The sequence below is a fragment of the Phoca vitulina genome, unplaced genomic scaffold (assembly GCF_004348235.1).
Source record: "Phoca vitulina isolate PV1807 unplaced genomic scaffold, GSC_HSeal_1.0 scaffold46, whole genome shotgun sequence".
In the NCBI taxonomy this organism is placed as follows: Eukaryota; Metazoa; Chordata; class Mammalia; order Carnivora; family Phocidae; genus Phoca; species Phoca vitulina.
In genome coordinates, this window is record NW_022589749.1 from 8380786 (window position 1) to 8394180 (window position 13395).

Sequence of the window (13395 nt, forward strand, 5' to 3'; positions counted from 1 at the left end):
TAAATAATAAAAGAATCATAACTAAGGAAAAAAGAGGGAAATAAGGATGACGCAGGGGAGTGGAGTGGGACTGAATTTAAAATAGCGTGATCCAGAGAATGATTCACTGAAAAAATGAATTCTGAGGAAAAACCAAGGATTCTGTAACCCAAAAATCTAGCCCCATTTTCGCCCACACTTTACGCATGCGCAGCACTCAGCCCCTGCGTAGTGCTCGGGCGCCCTCTGGCGTCCCTTCGACTGTGCGCAGCCGCAGCTGCCTGCGGCGGGACAGCAGGACCGGAAGTGCCGCGTCCTCCCCTCACCCTCCCCTTCCGCCTAACTTCCGCCTACCCCGCCCGGGCCCCCGGACCGGAAGCGCCGCGCTTGAACCCCAACCTCCTCGTCTATCTTGAAACACCAGCGCCGCCAAGATGCCGGTACTGGGGCCCAATTCGCGGTGTGGGGAGATGGCGAGAGCTGGGGGGGAGCAGCGAGAAATCGTGCGTGAGCTGAGAGAAGCGGGCGGAGGAGGGCAGAGAAGAAGCGGGGCCTGAGAAGGGGAGAAGCGAGGAAAGGGGGCCGGTCGCTGTAGGATTGGGTCGGCCCGGGGGTGTCGGCCAGGGGGGACGGGGCCGCGGCAGAGTGGGCCAGAGACCCTGAGCGTGCAGAGGAGGCTGCCTCGTCCCCTCTCGCCCCCTTCGTTCCAGTGCTGACCCCTTCTCTCGCTCTTTCTGTACTCCCCTACTCCAGCAGGATCCCCGAAGATTCACTAGAGCTGAGAAGCCAAGGGCTGTGCTTTTTATTTTTAATTTCTCAAGTCTGGGGTCCGGCTTCTCCTTTTTGTCCCCGCCGCAGGCCCACTTCCTCCTCAACCCCAGGGGGCGGGTCCCTCCCGCTGCTTGTCACTGTCATACTCCACTTCCCGGACTCCTCTTCTGTCGCCCCGGCAGTGGTGGCCACCCTTAGCTGCTGGGTGTAGGGGCCGCCGGAGCAGACGCAGGGCCCGCTCCTGGTTTCCAAATGTTTCTGTTTTCGCGTGCATCAGAGTAGGAGTAAAATTGACTGTAGTCTGGTTGTCCTTCATTTCTGACAGCCAGTCTGGTGGGGTGAATTTATCGCCATCATGGTCTCCATTTTGCAGATGAGGAAAAGGAGCTTCAATAACGTGATTACTCACACAAAAAATATTACTGAGCACCTGCTGCATGCCAAGTACTGTCACAGCAGTGAATAAGGCCAACAAATGCCTACGCTCAAGGAGTTTACCTTCTCATGGGGAGACAGACAAACATGTAAATGGAAATAAAGAAAAAAGATAGTTTTAAAGTTTTTGTTTTTTGTTTTTTGTTTTTGAGAGAGAGAGAGAGTGGGAGCACGCTGGGGGCGGGGGAGCAGAGGGAGAGGGACAAGCAGACTCCACCGCTGAGCGCAGTGTCCGGAGCCCCCAGGGGGGCTCTATCCCACCACCTGAGATCCTGACCTGAGCCTAAATCAAGAGTCTGTGGCTTAACCGACTGAGCCACCCAGGCACCCCTAAGATAGTTTTAGATAGTGACAAATGTGATGAAGGAAATAGATGGGTAACAAGACAGCTGGTGAAGGGGAGAGTGGAGGCTGCTTTAGATGAAGCATACCTGTGACAAAAAGGAGCAAGCCATAGTTAGAGATACTTACTTAATGAATCCCGTTGGTACCATTCGATGCCTGATAGGTGCCAGACAGGCGCTGAGCTACACACTGCATGTAAATTATCCCATTTAATCCTCGCAGTGACCCTGTGAAGTAGATACTCATTGTTCCCATTTTGCAGAGGAGGAAATTGAGGCTCAGAGAAGTATAGTAACTTACCCAAGGTTTCGGTACTAGTGGTAAAGCCAGATTTTAAGCTAGGACTTTATAAAGTCCTGTGCTCATTCCTGGACTTTGCCGTGATTTCTTATTTAATACCTGCCTCTTCCATTAGCTTGAAGGTTCTTCAAGGGCAGAGATCTTACTGGTCTTGCATACCATTTATCACCATGCCTTGCACATAGAAGGTGCTTGATAATCGTTTGGTGGATGAATGAATATGTGAATATATGAATGAAGCACAGGTATGCTTCTTGTGTTACTAAAAGCCAGACATCTTGTAAAAAGCAGGACTAGGAATCAGCATACAAATTGCTCTCATAAATGTGATTTCCCCTGCTCCTTTAATTCACACCTACCCAATGAGGGCAGTAGATAACTCTTCATTTTATAAATTTGGAAACAGGCTAAGAGAAGAAAAGTGATGTCTTGGTCAAACATAGCCAGGAAGTGGCAGAACTAAAAAGCCAGTGCTTGAGTTCTGGTTTAACTATAGCTAGGGGGGCTGGGTGGGGGGCGGTGTACGCCTGATTTATTATAGTGTCTGCCTATTTCTATAGTGTAAATACTCCCATCAGTTACCAATGTAATGTCACTGAACATGGAATTGGAAGATGCACAGTAGCACACCATTGCATAGTATTTCCGCCACAAAGATATAAAAGTTATAAATAACCTTAGGATCATAGACAATAGTAAAATAATTTTTTAAAATAGGAAGTAATGAATTTTGAGTATTACCTTTGTTTTTAATATAATTAATTGCAAATTTATATAATTTAATTTTTAGTAACGGCTGTGTTTAACAACAGCTTGCCTCAAAATTTGTCAAAATTCCTCAGAATTTAGGGGCGCCTGGCTGGCTCAGTCTTCATGTAACTCTTGATCTCAGGATTGTGAATTCGAGCCCCATGTGGGGTGTAGAGATTACTTAAATAAATAAAAATATTTTAAAAATTGCTCAAGGGGCGCCTGGGTGGCTCAGTCAGTTAGGCGTCTGCCTTCAGCTCTGGTCATGATCTAGGGGTCCTGGGATCAAGCCCCACATTGGGCTCTCTACTTGGTGAGGAGCCTGCTTCTCCCTCTCCCTTTGCTGCTCCCCTCTCCCCCGCTTGAGCTCTCTCACTCTCGCTCTCTCTCAAGTAAATAAATCTTTAAAAAATATAAAATAAAATAATAAAATAAATAAAAATTTAAAAATTGCTCAAAATTTAACATTCAGTTTTCATGAGCCAGTAAAAGCCAGCTCCAGCAAGTCGCTGCTACCATCCCTTTTTCCTCCTCTCCTAGTGAGTCTTGGGTGGGTTCCTCTTTTTTTCCTTTGTACAAATGTTACTTGTCTGCCCCGCTGACGTTTGCTCTCTTTGTCTCCGTGTTCTTACCTGGCTTGACACTATAGGCTTACCACTCTTCTCTCATGGACCCTGACGCCAAACTCATTGGAAACATGGCGCTGTTGCCTATCAGAAGTCAGTTCAAAGGACCTGCCCCTAGAGAGAGTAAGTGGAAACTTCTTTCCATTATTTTCAGATTTTAGTAGGAAACATCTAGCAACTCTCTGACATTATCAAATCAGGCAAATTCTTAGCTCAGTCCTCTATCTCACACTGCTCTTGTATTTTCTGTTTGCTTGATAGATATTGCCCCTCTAGACCTTTCAAGATCATGTATGTTGTATTGAGTGAGAAAGTGTATTATTGCTGCTGAGTTCTCTTGGATATTTTTTTGAGAGGGAAGAGGAAATGTGCTTAATTCTCGACACTGTTCTGTCATCACTCTTGGTTCTTACAAAGTGATCTAATGCTGCTCCTTCTATAGAATACCATGTCCCCATCCTTTTTCTGTCATAAGGCTGGAGAAAAAAAACCCAAAACATTTTAACCCCTTCCCCCATCTATATCTACTTCCCTTATTCATTCTTCAGGATCTTCATTTTCAGCAGTACCTCGATCTTAAATCTTAAGTGTCCTGTATAACATTACACATTCTTTCTCTTGCTTTTCTCAATTTTATATCTTTGCTTTCTTTTTTGGTACTCACTTTCTCTTTTTTCGAACCATTTCTTACTGTTTAGAAAGCCCCATTCCTTTTAGACTCTTCTGACACATTCTGAGATGTTCTGCCAACAGTATAATTTGTATTATATTAGACATGATTTCCCTGCACCCAGAAAGCATCTGCACTGAGTTCCATTCAAGGTTTTTAAGACCGTGGTTTTCATTACCAATCTTGTACTGACCCCATCTTCATTCCTCTGCCAGACTATTTGACGTGACCTCTTTTTAATTTTGTTTTCAGCATCAGTTGAAAGTTCAGTAAACTAAATAAATTTGGTGAATCACCACAGTTTTTACTTGATTCCAAGATGAAGGAAAAGGAACAGATGGAAAAAAAAAAAAAAAAAGACCAAAAAGAAGAAAAATAATCTAAAAGAAATACAGTGCAAAGAAAGATTAAAAAATAATATTGTCCCAGATTCCTTGAGAACCCTTTCAGATCTTTACAGAATACCATGTAGCATATCAGAAGATGCAATTGACCAAGGATGGAGTTTATCTAATTACCACCTCTGCAACAATTCATGGGCCCTTGAGGGAGAACAGGACCCCAAGAAACCAGATCTTCATGGTTTCTGTAGACAGGGAATGACCTGTTTCTCTTCCCCAGAGGGCAGGATTAGAATGAACTGGAATCATGAAGGAGTACAAGCCTATGCTGGAGCTAAATAACTGTTAGCATTAATCAAGTTCATTTATTTACATTCATCAGACACCTTTTTAACACCTTTGTGTGCCAAACACCCTTCTAGGTTCCAAATCTTGTAGCCCACCCCCTACCCCCACATTGTTAGGTTTAGAACTAACTGGTTTTGTAAACACTGAATCCTCTGAGGAAGTGTCCTTTCTGCAGATAAGAAAATTGCAAGAACAGGAGTCTAGAGTTAGAATTCTGTTGAAATTCTTTAGCAGGGGAATGAGCAGGGTTAAAGACGGCTAAATCAGAGTACTAAACCTCCAGGATTACTTTGCATTTCTGCGGCGTGAGAGGGATAGCGGTTATGGACTAGAAATATAAATAACTCTCTGAAAAACAAAAACAAAACTGTCTCTGCATTGCTGCAGCCGCCTGCCGGATATCAAGACCCTGGGATTTTGACCTTTTTGAAATAAGAAAAGGAAAACAAAAACTGCCCAAGAAATTGTATAATGAGATCTATCTTTGTCACAACAGTATTTCTGGCTTTTCTCAGTCTCCAGCCACCTAGAACAGCTTGTACAAGTATATTTTAAGTCACAGTTTTCATAAAAAGAAAGACGTATGTGTGAACCCAGTGTGTTCCTAAATGACAATTGAGATTTTTTTTCCCCCTGAAACTGCAGTATGTTAATTCATATAAAATTACATTGAACACTTTTTATTTTTAAACAGGATTTTATCAAAGTTAGTCTGTCTCAGTCTATTTTTATAAGTGCATTGAGAGATGTCTGGAATGATGTTCACCAAATGTTAATAGTAGTTATTTCTAGGTAGTGAGATTTAGGGTGACAATAAAATATTTTTCTGTACTGATTAATTTGTTTCTAATGAGTAGACTTTTTATAAAAACAGTAGAGCTATTAGAATAAACCATGTGCTTATTTTTCTAGAAATTGTTTCTGAAGACCTTATGTTTCAATGGCCTCATTTTATTTCACTCAACTCCAAGACTTTTGACCATTGAGCTGTTTTTTTTTCTCTATAGCTTTGTTAAGTGTTATTTTTACATTTAGCTAATGTTCTCTGCCTTTCTCCTCTTGTGTCCTGTTTAGCAAAAGATACAGATATTGTGGATGAAGCCATCTATTACTTTAAGGCCAATGTCTTCTTCAAAAACTATGAGATTAAGGTAAAGTACAGAGCTTTTAATATTTAATTTAGTATTCTGATGGGGATAATAATCTACCTGGCAGTCAGGGTTGTTCTGAGGAGTAAATAAAATTGAATGAGTTTGCATGACCTTAAAAACCCAGAATAGTACTTAGTATTAGACTCTGTATCAGTATTAGTTTCTCATTTTTCCTCCAAAGTCTATACCATGGCTCAGCAAACTATAGCCTGAGGGCCAAATCTGGCCCACTGCCTCTTTTTCTAAATAAAGTTTTATTGGAACACAGCCACATTCATTTTGTAATATATTGTCTATGGCTGCTTTCATGCCGCAGCAGCTGGGTTGAATAGTTGTGACAAAGACTGTTTGGCCCACAAAACCTAAAATATTTAATATCTGGTCTTTTCTAGAGGAAGTTTGCCAACCCATGATCTAGACGCTTTTATTCATTCAACATTAATAAAGCACCTACTATGTGCCAGTCCAAAACTTAAAAAAATTCTACATTGTAGCTATGTTATTTTTATATATTTTTATGTCCTGGACCTGAGATGGAGAAATAAAGTTCAGTGATCCCGACCCTTCCCTCAGCTACCTTTTCTTCCTTTCTGCTCTTAGTTCTTGTGAGGAATGAGGTCAAAAGGAAGTTTAGAAGGAGGGTGGCAGAAAAGGAGAGGGAGAAATAGGAAAAAAAAGAACTTTTCTGAGTTCATCCTATGAGCAAGTTACAGGAATGTCAACAACTTTTCTTGATAATATTCTAGAATATGGAACTTCAGCCTCTCCTTGACAAACTTTGACCTTTTGGAATCAAAAGAGTGTGAAATCTTTTTTGCAGGCTCTTGGTTTACAAGTTGTAGTCTAAACATCCTATGACATTCATGGTGTTTTTTGTATTTAATGCTCGGTCTAAGTGTGATGTTTGTAGTAGGTGTAAATAAATGTAATTCTGCCACATTTCATTCTCTCCTGAATGTCCTATGCCCTTAAAAATAGGGGCAGGTGTAGTTTGTTTTTTTTTTTAACTGTAATTCTGTGTAAAATCTGACCTGAAGTACATGCCACTTCTGCTCAACATCCAGTCTTCACATTTTCCTTTTGGTTAGATCAAGAGTTGGGCTCTTGGAGCTCTTCAGGAACAAGAAACACGTGAAATAGCTGTTTCCTCCTTTAGAGTCAAGAATGCTTTTGTTCTCGGCAGAGATCCTGAAGTGAGGAGGTTTTAAAAGTTAGCCGACCATATGGTACACCTCAGGCTTTCCAAGCAGCTCTGTTAAACTCTCCTTCCTGCACGGAGGGAGGGGCTGTTGGCACAGCATCCTGGGACCCAGAGGCAGGGCCGCCCCCCAGCTCTGGATGGCCACTCCCTCCCCCGGAGTGGACAGAAAGGTGGCTTGGGAAGACTGCATTTGGCGAATGGGAACTGTTGATGCTGTAGGAACTACACTTGCACAGTTTTCAGCTGATACTCAAAAGACAAAGCTTGAATTCATTTATTACACGTGATGGTTATGTTTTAATCAGGACTGTTTTTAACTTTTGTTCCTCCCTCACCCCTCCTCCCCCCTTCACCCCGGCCCCTGCAGAACGAAGCTGATAGAACCTTGATATATATAACTCTCTACATTTCTGAGTGTCTAAAGAAACTCCAGAAGGTAATTAAACTTGGATGATTGTCTATCAGAAAAACACAGTACTGACACATGTTCACCCTCCTAGCTATCTGGACTCGTTGAGACTTTAAGGACAAGTAGATAATACTTCCTCCCACTTAGAGCATGTACCTAAGAGGAAAATGAATGTGGATTCTAAACAGTAGTTTAGTTGACTAATGAGAAGATAAGGGGCTGGTGTTTTAAGGCTTTGCATGTATTTTCCCAAGACAGAAATCTTCCTCAGCCCCAGGTTAAGAACCTCTGAGCCAAGGATATAATTCAACGGTTCATGAGCTTGAGTGGGAAAAAGATTACATCTTTCTTTTCACTAACTTGTAACTGAGATTTAGCATTTACTTTAATTATTAATGTAGGCAACAACCCACAGTAGCATTAGCCATACCTGTAACTTTTTCTTCAGGAAAAATCACAGCATTTTCCTTTTTTTTTTTTTAAGATTTTATTTATTTATTTGACAGAGAGAGCACAAGCAGGGGAAGTGGGAGAGGGAGAAGCAGGCTCCCCGCCCCGACAGCATTTTCATTTTACATTTAGAGTTGAAGTTATTTTGAAATTTTATTTTCACTCATTACTACTTCAAATTTTAGTTATTAGGCCCATTGCGTTAATAAAGAAGCACATGCATGTGTGTGTCATAAATTTGGCTTTTTAATACTGTAATTATTGTGTTTGACTATAATTGATTTCTTTTATAATTTTGTGTATTTTATTTAATCCATTTAAAACATTATTCTGGGGACGCGTAGGTGGCTCCGTCAGTTAAGCATCTGCCTTTGGCTCAGGTCATGATCCCAGGGTCCTGGGATCGAGTCCCATATCGGGCTCCTTGCTCGGTGGGGAGCCTGCTTCTCCCTCTGCCGCTCCCCCTGTTCATGCGCGCTCTCTCTCTGACAAATAAATGAATAAAATCTTTTAAATAAGTAAAACAATAAATAAATGAATAAAACATTATTCTGAGGAGTCCACAGACTTCCCTAGATTGCACAGGGGCACCCAAATACATTAGTAATCCCAGGCATATCTACTTAGACTAAAACAATTACAAATTGGATGTTGTTATCCTTTTCTCTGTAAAGTATGTATGTGTGTGTATAATTTTTTTTTAGTGCAATTCCAAAAGCCAAGGTGAAAAAGAAATGTATACGCTGGGAATCACTAATTTTCCCATTCCTGGAGAGCCTGGTTTTCCACTTAATGCAATTTATGCCAAACCTGCAAACAAACAGGAAGATGGTAAGAACAGGGTTTCTTCCTTCCTCTCTATGGCACAAGATCTCCTCCATTTGACTTTTTACCCCCGTTCTTTCCTTGTCTTGATTGGTGTACACGTCGAGAGTGGAATCATAGCACGGATAATATCTTACCAGTCACTCTCTCAAAACATTCTTGGCGGGACACCTGGGTGGCTCAGTAGGTTGAGCCTTCAGCTCAGGTCATGATCCCAGAGTCTGGGGATCGAGTCCCACATCAGGCTCCCTGCTCAGTGGCGAGTCTGCTTCTCCCTCTGCCTGCCTCTCCCCTTGCTTGTGCTCTCTCTCTCTCTAATAAAATCTTAAAAAAAAAAGATTCTTGGTAACAAGTATAACACATAGAGACTCTTTTGAACCAAAATAGTTATAAAACCATTGGGACTGTCATTTCTGTTTCTTAATCCTGTTTGAATGTGTAGAAGTGTATTGCCAACGTCATTGTGCAGACCAGCGACCAGCACATGAGGGATGCATTCTCAGGATTTTTTTTATTGTTCTGCCTGTTCCTTATTTTAGAGGTGATGAGGGCCTACTTACAGCAGCTGAGACAAGAGACTGGACTGAGACTTTGTGAGAAAGTTTTTGACCCTCAGAATGATAAACCTAGCAAGGTAAGACCCTCTTCTTTACCTATTTAGTTGATAAATAACCTTTTATCTTGTAGCTACTATTAAACAAACTACGGTTTTCTATGGTGAGAATACTTTGAGTTTCTGCATTGCAGTGTTGCTTAACTACACGGTAGGGATTCACTGAGTCACACTACATAATGAATTGCATATAATAAACGTTTTTGGTTGTTTGTTCTTATGCTAGGGCATTGTAAACCCATAGGGCAGATTTTTTGTGTGAGATATCTTGAATGTATTACATTTTTTTTGTCGTCATTATTTTGACTTGTGAGTCAAAAAAACATTTTTTAACGTGTTGTCAAGAAGTTTACAACAGAAGGGATGACAGACCAAGATTAAATTTTGTTATTACATAAATTCCTATTCTGACCTTACCTTGTGATTTGACCACCACTGTTCCTTCTGTTCTATCCCCTCTTGCTAGTGGTGGACTTGCTTTGTGAAGAGGCAGTTCATGAACAAGAGTCTTTCAGGACCTGGACAGTGAAAGGAGCCTGAGCAGACGCTTTCCACGGCCGTGGACAGCATTTTACAGCAAGATGTACACAGTTATTTGCCTTTATTTGATAAAGTTTTATACAGAAGAGAGAAGAGAGCATGTCTTCACTTGAAGAGCTCTTTATCAAGAATTTGGGTGAGGGAGGGAGGAATGGGTGATTTGAAATTTTCTGCAGTATTAAGCTGGTGCTTAATAAAAATAAGTAAGAATAAAGAAATTTCTAACATTCCATGTCAAAAAACCTTATTGCTTATCTTTGACATTCACTTAAAATTTTTTTGAGATAATATTCACCCTTTTAAAGTATACAATTCAGGGGTGCCTGGGTGGCTCAGTTGGCTAAGCATCTGACTCTTGATCTCAATTCGGGTCTTGATCTCAGGGTCATGAGTTCAAGCCCCGCACTGGGCTCCATGCTGGGGGTGTGGAGCCTACTTAAATACATACATACATACAATTCAATGGTAGTCACCACCCCCCATTCTTTTCCTCTCCCCCTGACTACCCACCCCTCAGCCCCCAGCAACCACTGATCTACTTTCTGTCTCTATGGATCTGCCTCTTCTGGACATTTCACATAATGGGATCATATAACATGTGGCCTTTTTGTTCTGGTTTCTTTCACTTAGAATAATGTTTTCAAGGTTCATCCATGTTACTAATAGTGGAGAACTAATAGTTCTCCATTCCTTTCCTTTTTTCTTTATTGTGGTAAAACATACATAACATTACCATTTTAACCATTTTTAAGTGTAGTTCACTGGTATTAATTACATTCACAATGCTGTGCAACCATCACCACTATGCATTTCCAAAACTTTCTCAGTACCCCAAACAGAAACACTAACCATTAAACTACTGGTGACTGTAACCCCCAGCTCCTGGTAATCTCTACTCTACTTTCAACCTCTAAATTTGCCTATTACGGCACCTCATATAAGTGGAATCCAACAACATTTGTCCTTTCATATCTGGCTTCTTTTACTTAGCATAATGTCTTCAAGATTCATCTATGTTTCAGCCTGTGTCAATACTTCATTCCTTTTTATGGCTGAATAATATTCCAGTATACACACTGGACATACAATGGAATATTATATATATTGTATGTAGTTTTATATATATATATATATAATATATATTTATATCCCATTTTGTTTATCCATCAGTTTATGGACATCTGGATGGTTTCCAAGTTTGGGCTGTTACGAACAATGTTGCAGGACATTCCTATACGAATTTTTGTGTGGACATAGGTTTCCATTTCTCTTGGTTCTATACCTATATTCTTTGCCCATTTTTTAACTTGAATTATTTATCTTTTGTCGAGTTGTAAGAGTTCTTTATATGTATTCTGAATACTAGGCCCTTATCAGATATATGATTTGCAGAAAATTTCCCCCATTTCTATAGGGTTTTTTCACTTACGTCCTTTGAAGCACAGAGGTTTTTGTTTTGTTCTGTTTTGTTTTAAAGATTTTTTTTATTTGAGGGCGCCTGGGTGGCTCAGATGGTTAAGCGTCTGCCTTCGGCTCAGGTCATGATCCCAGGGTCCTGGGATCGAGTCCCGCATCGGGCTCCTTGCTCAGCAAGAAGCCTGCTTCTCCCTCTCCCTCTGCCTCTCCCTCTGCTTGTTCTCTCTCCGTCTCTCTCGCAAATGAATAAATAAAAAAATTAAAAAAAAAAAAAAAAAGATTTTTTTTATTTGAGAGAGAGCGCGAGCAGGGCAGAGGGAGAGGAACAGGCAGACTCTTCGCTGAGCAGGGAGCCCGATGTGGGACTTGATCCCAGGACCCTGGGATCATGACCTGGGCCAAAGGCAGACACTTATCCAACTGAGCCACCCAGGCGCCCCAATGTTTTGTTTTGTTTTTAAAAGATTTTATTTATTTATTTGAGAGAGCACAGGTGGAGGGGAGGGACAGAGAGAGGGAAAAGAAGAAGCAGACTCCACACTGAGCAGGGAACCTGATGTGGGGCCAATCCCAGGAACCCAAGATTATGATCGGAGCCAAAGGCAAATGCCCACCTGACTGAGCCACCCAGGTGCCCCAGCACAGAGGTTTTTAATTTTGGTGAATTATCATTTGTCTATTTTTTCTTTGGTCATTTGTGCTTTTGGTGTTACATCTAAAGAACCATAATGTATCCAAAGCATCAATCGACACCTAAGTATTAATTTCCTAAGTGTTTTCTACTTTTAGCTCTTACATTTGGGTTTTAGCTCTTACATAGGAGGTTTGTTTTGTTTTGTTTTTTTTAATGCACCCGAGAGAACAGTCTCCAAAGAATCCAGAATAAATTATACATGAAGGGTAGCATAGTGAGTTTTTTTTTTTTAAAGATTTTTTATTTTTTATTAGAGTACAAGCAGGGGGAGCAGCAGGTAGAGGGAGAGGGAGAAGCAGGCTCCCCGCTCAACAGGGAGCCCGACGTGGGACTCGATCGATCCCAGGACCCCAGAATCACAACCTGGGCTGAAGGCAGCTGCTTAACTGACTGAGCCACCAAGGCGCCCCTAGCATAGTGAGTTTTAAAATACAGCTTTCATCAAAATGTAATGCCATCATTAAAAGAAGATTGTTACAAAGTATGCATGGCTCTTTAGGGAAGGCAATTTTGTAATAATTTTTTTCTTTTTAAAATTGTATCAGAGTTTTAAATGTTCATTCTTTGTGATACAGCAACTCAACTTCAAGCATTGTTGAATGCTGAAACACACACACACACCTGGAGTCATCTTTTCATAGAGAATTGGATAAATTGTGGTACCTCCATAAAATGAAATATGCAGCCATTAAAAATAATAAAAGATTCTATCTTCTGTCATGGGAAGATATCTTAGTATACTTCATTGAGTCAAAAAAAAAAAAGAGGACAGTATTATAGTGTGATTCCATCTTTTTTTTTTTTTTTAAAGATTTTATTTATTTATTTGACAGAGACAGAGACAGCGAGAGCAGGAACACAAGCAGGGGGAGTGGGAGAGGGAGAAGCAGGCTTCCCGCTGAGCAGGGAGCCTGATGTGGGACTCGATCCCAGGACTCTGGGATCATGACCTGAGCCGAAGGCAGCTGCTTAACGACTGAGCCACCCAGGCGCCCCAATGTGTGATTCCATCTTTATTGATTTAATTGTATGTACTCCAGGAAAAATTATGGGAGCACATACACCAAACTGTTAACAGTGATTATCTTGGGGCAGAAGCAAAAAGGCTTGTCCCTTCCAAGTCATACATACTATAATTAAGTCATGTATGTGTTACCTTAAATGACTACTTTTTTTAAAAAAAAGATTGATAAAAAATGAAATATTAGAAAAAATTAACAGCCAAAAATAGGCTAAGGACGACAGTCACCTTGTCTTTTCTTAAGTATCCTGTTTACATTTATCATTTTAATATGCCATTAATTACTATCAGATGTGTAGAAAGATTACATGAAAATACTTGAACAAGACTTATGAGAATTATTTTATTTTGCATTTTTCTTTTCTCCAAAATTATCAGTCCTGAAGACCTTAGTGAGTTCAGATCTATGTCCAGAAAGGGATGTGATACCATTATACCAAAAGCCATTTGGTTTGTTTCTCCATTCATTTTGTTTATAGAAATTTGGAAGAGCATTCCATTAAGAGAGTA

General features: G+C 40.7%; 1 protein-coding gene across 1 annotated transcript; it reads left to right on the forward strand.

The window, feature by feature from the left end:
- Nucleotides 1–288: 288 nt before the first annotated feature.
- ARPC3 (actin related protein 2/3 complex subunit 3) lies at nt 289–9982 on the forward strand. The gene is made up of 7 exons (XM_032431552.1): nt 289–419; nt 3230–3329; nt 5640–5716; nt 7285–7353; nt 8481–8607; nt 9141–9235; nt 9681–9982. The coding sequence occupies exons 1-7, from the start codon at nt 414–416 to the stop codon at nt 9741–9743; spliced, it is 537 nt and encodes a 178-aa protein (XP_032287443.1). The 5' UTR covers nt 289–413; the 3' UTR covers nt 9744–9982.
- The last annotated feature ends 3413 nt before the right edge of the window (nt 9983–13395 follow it).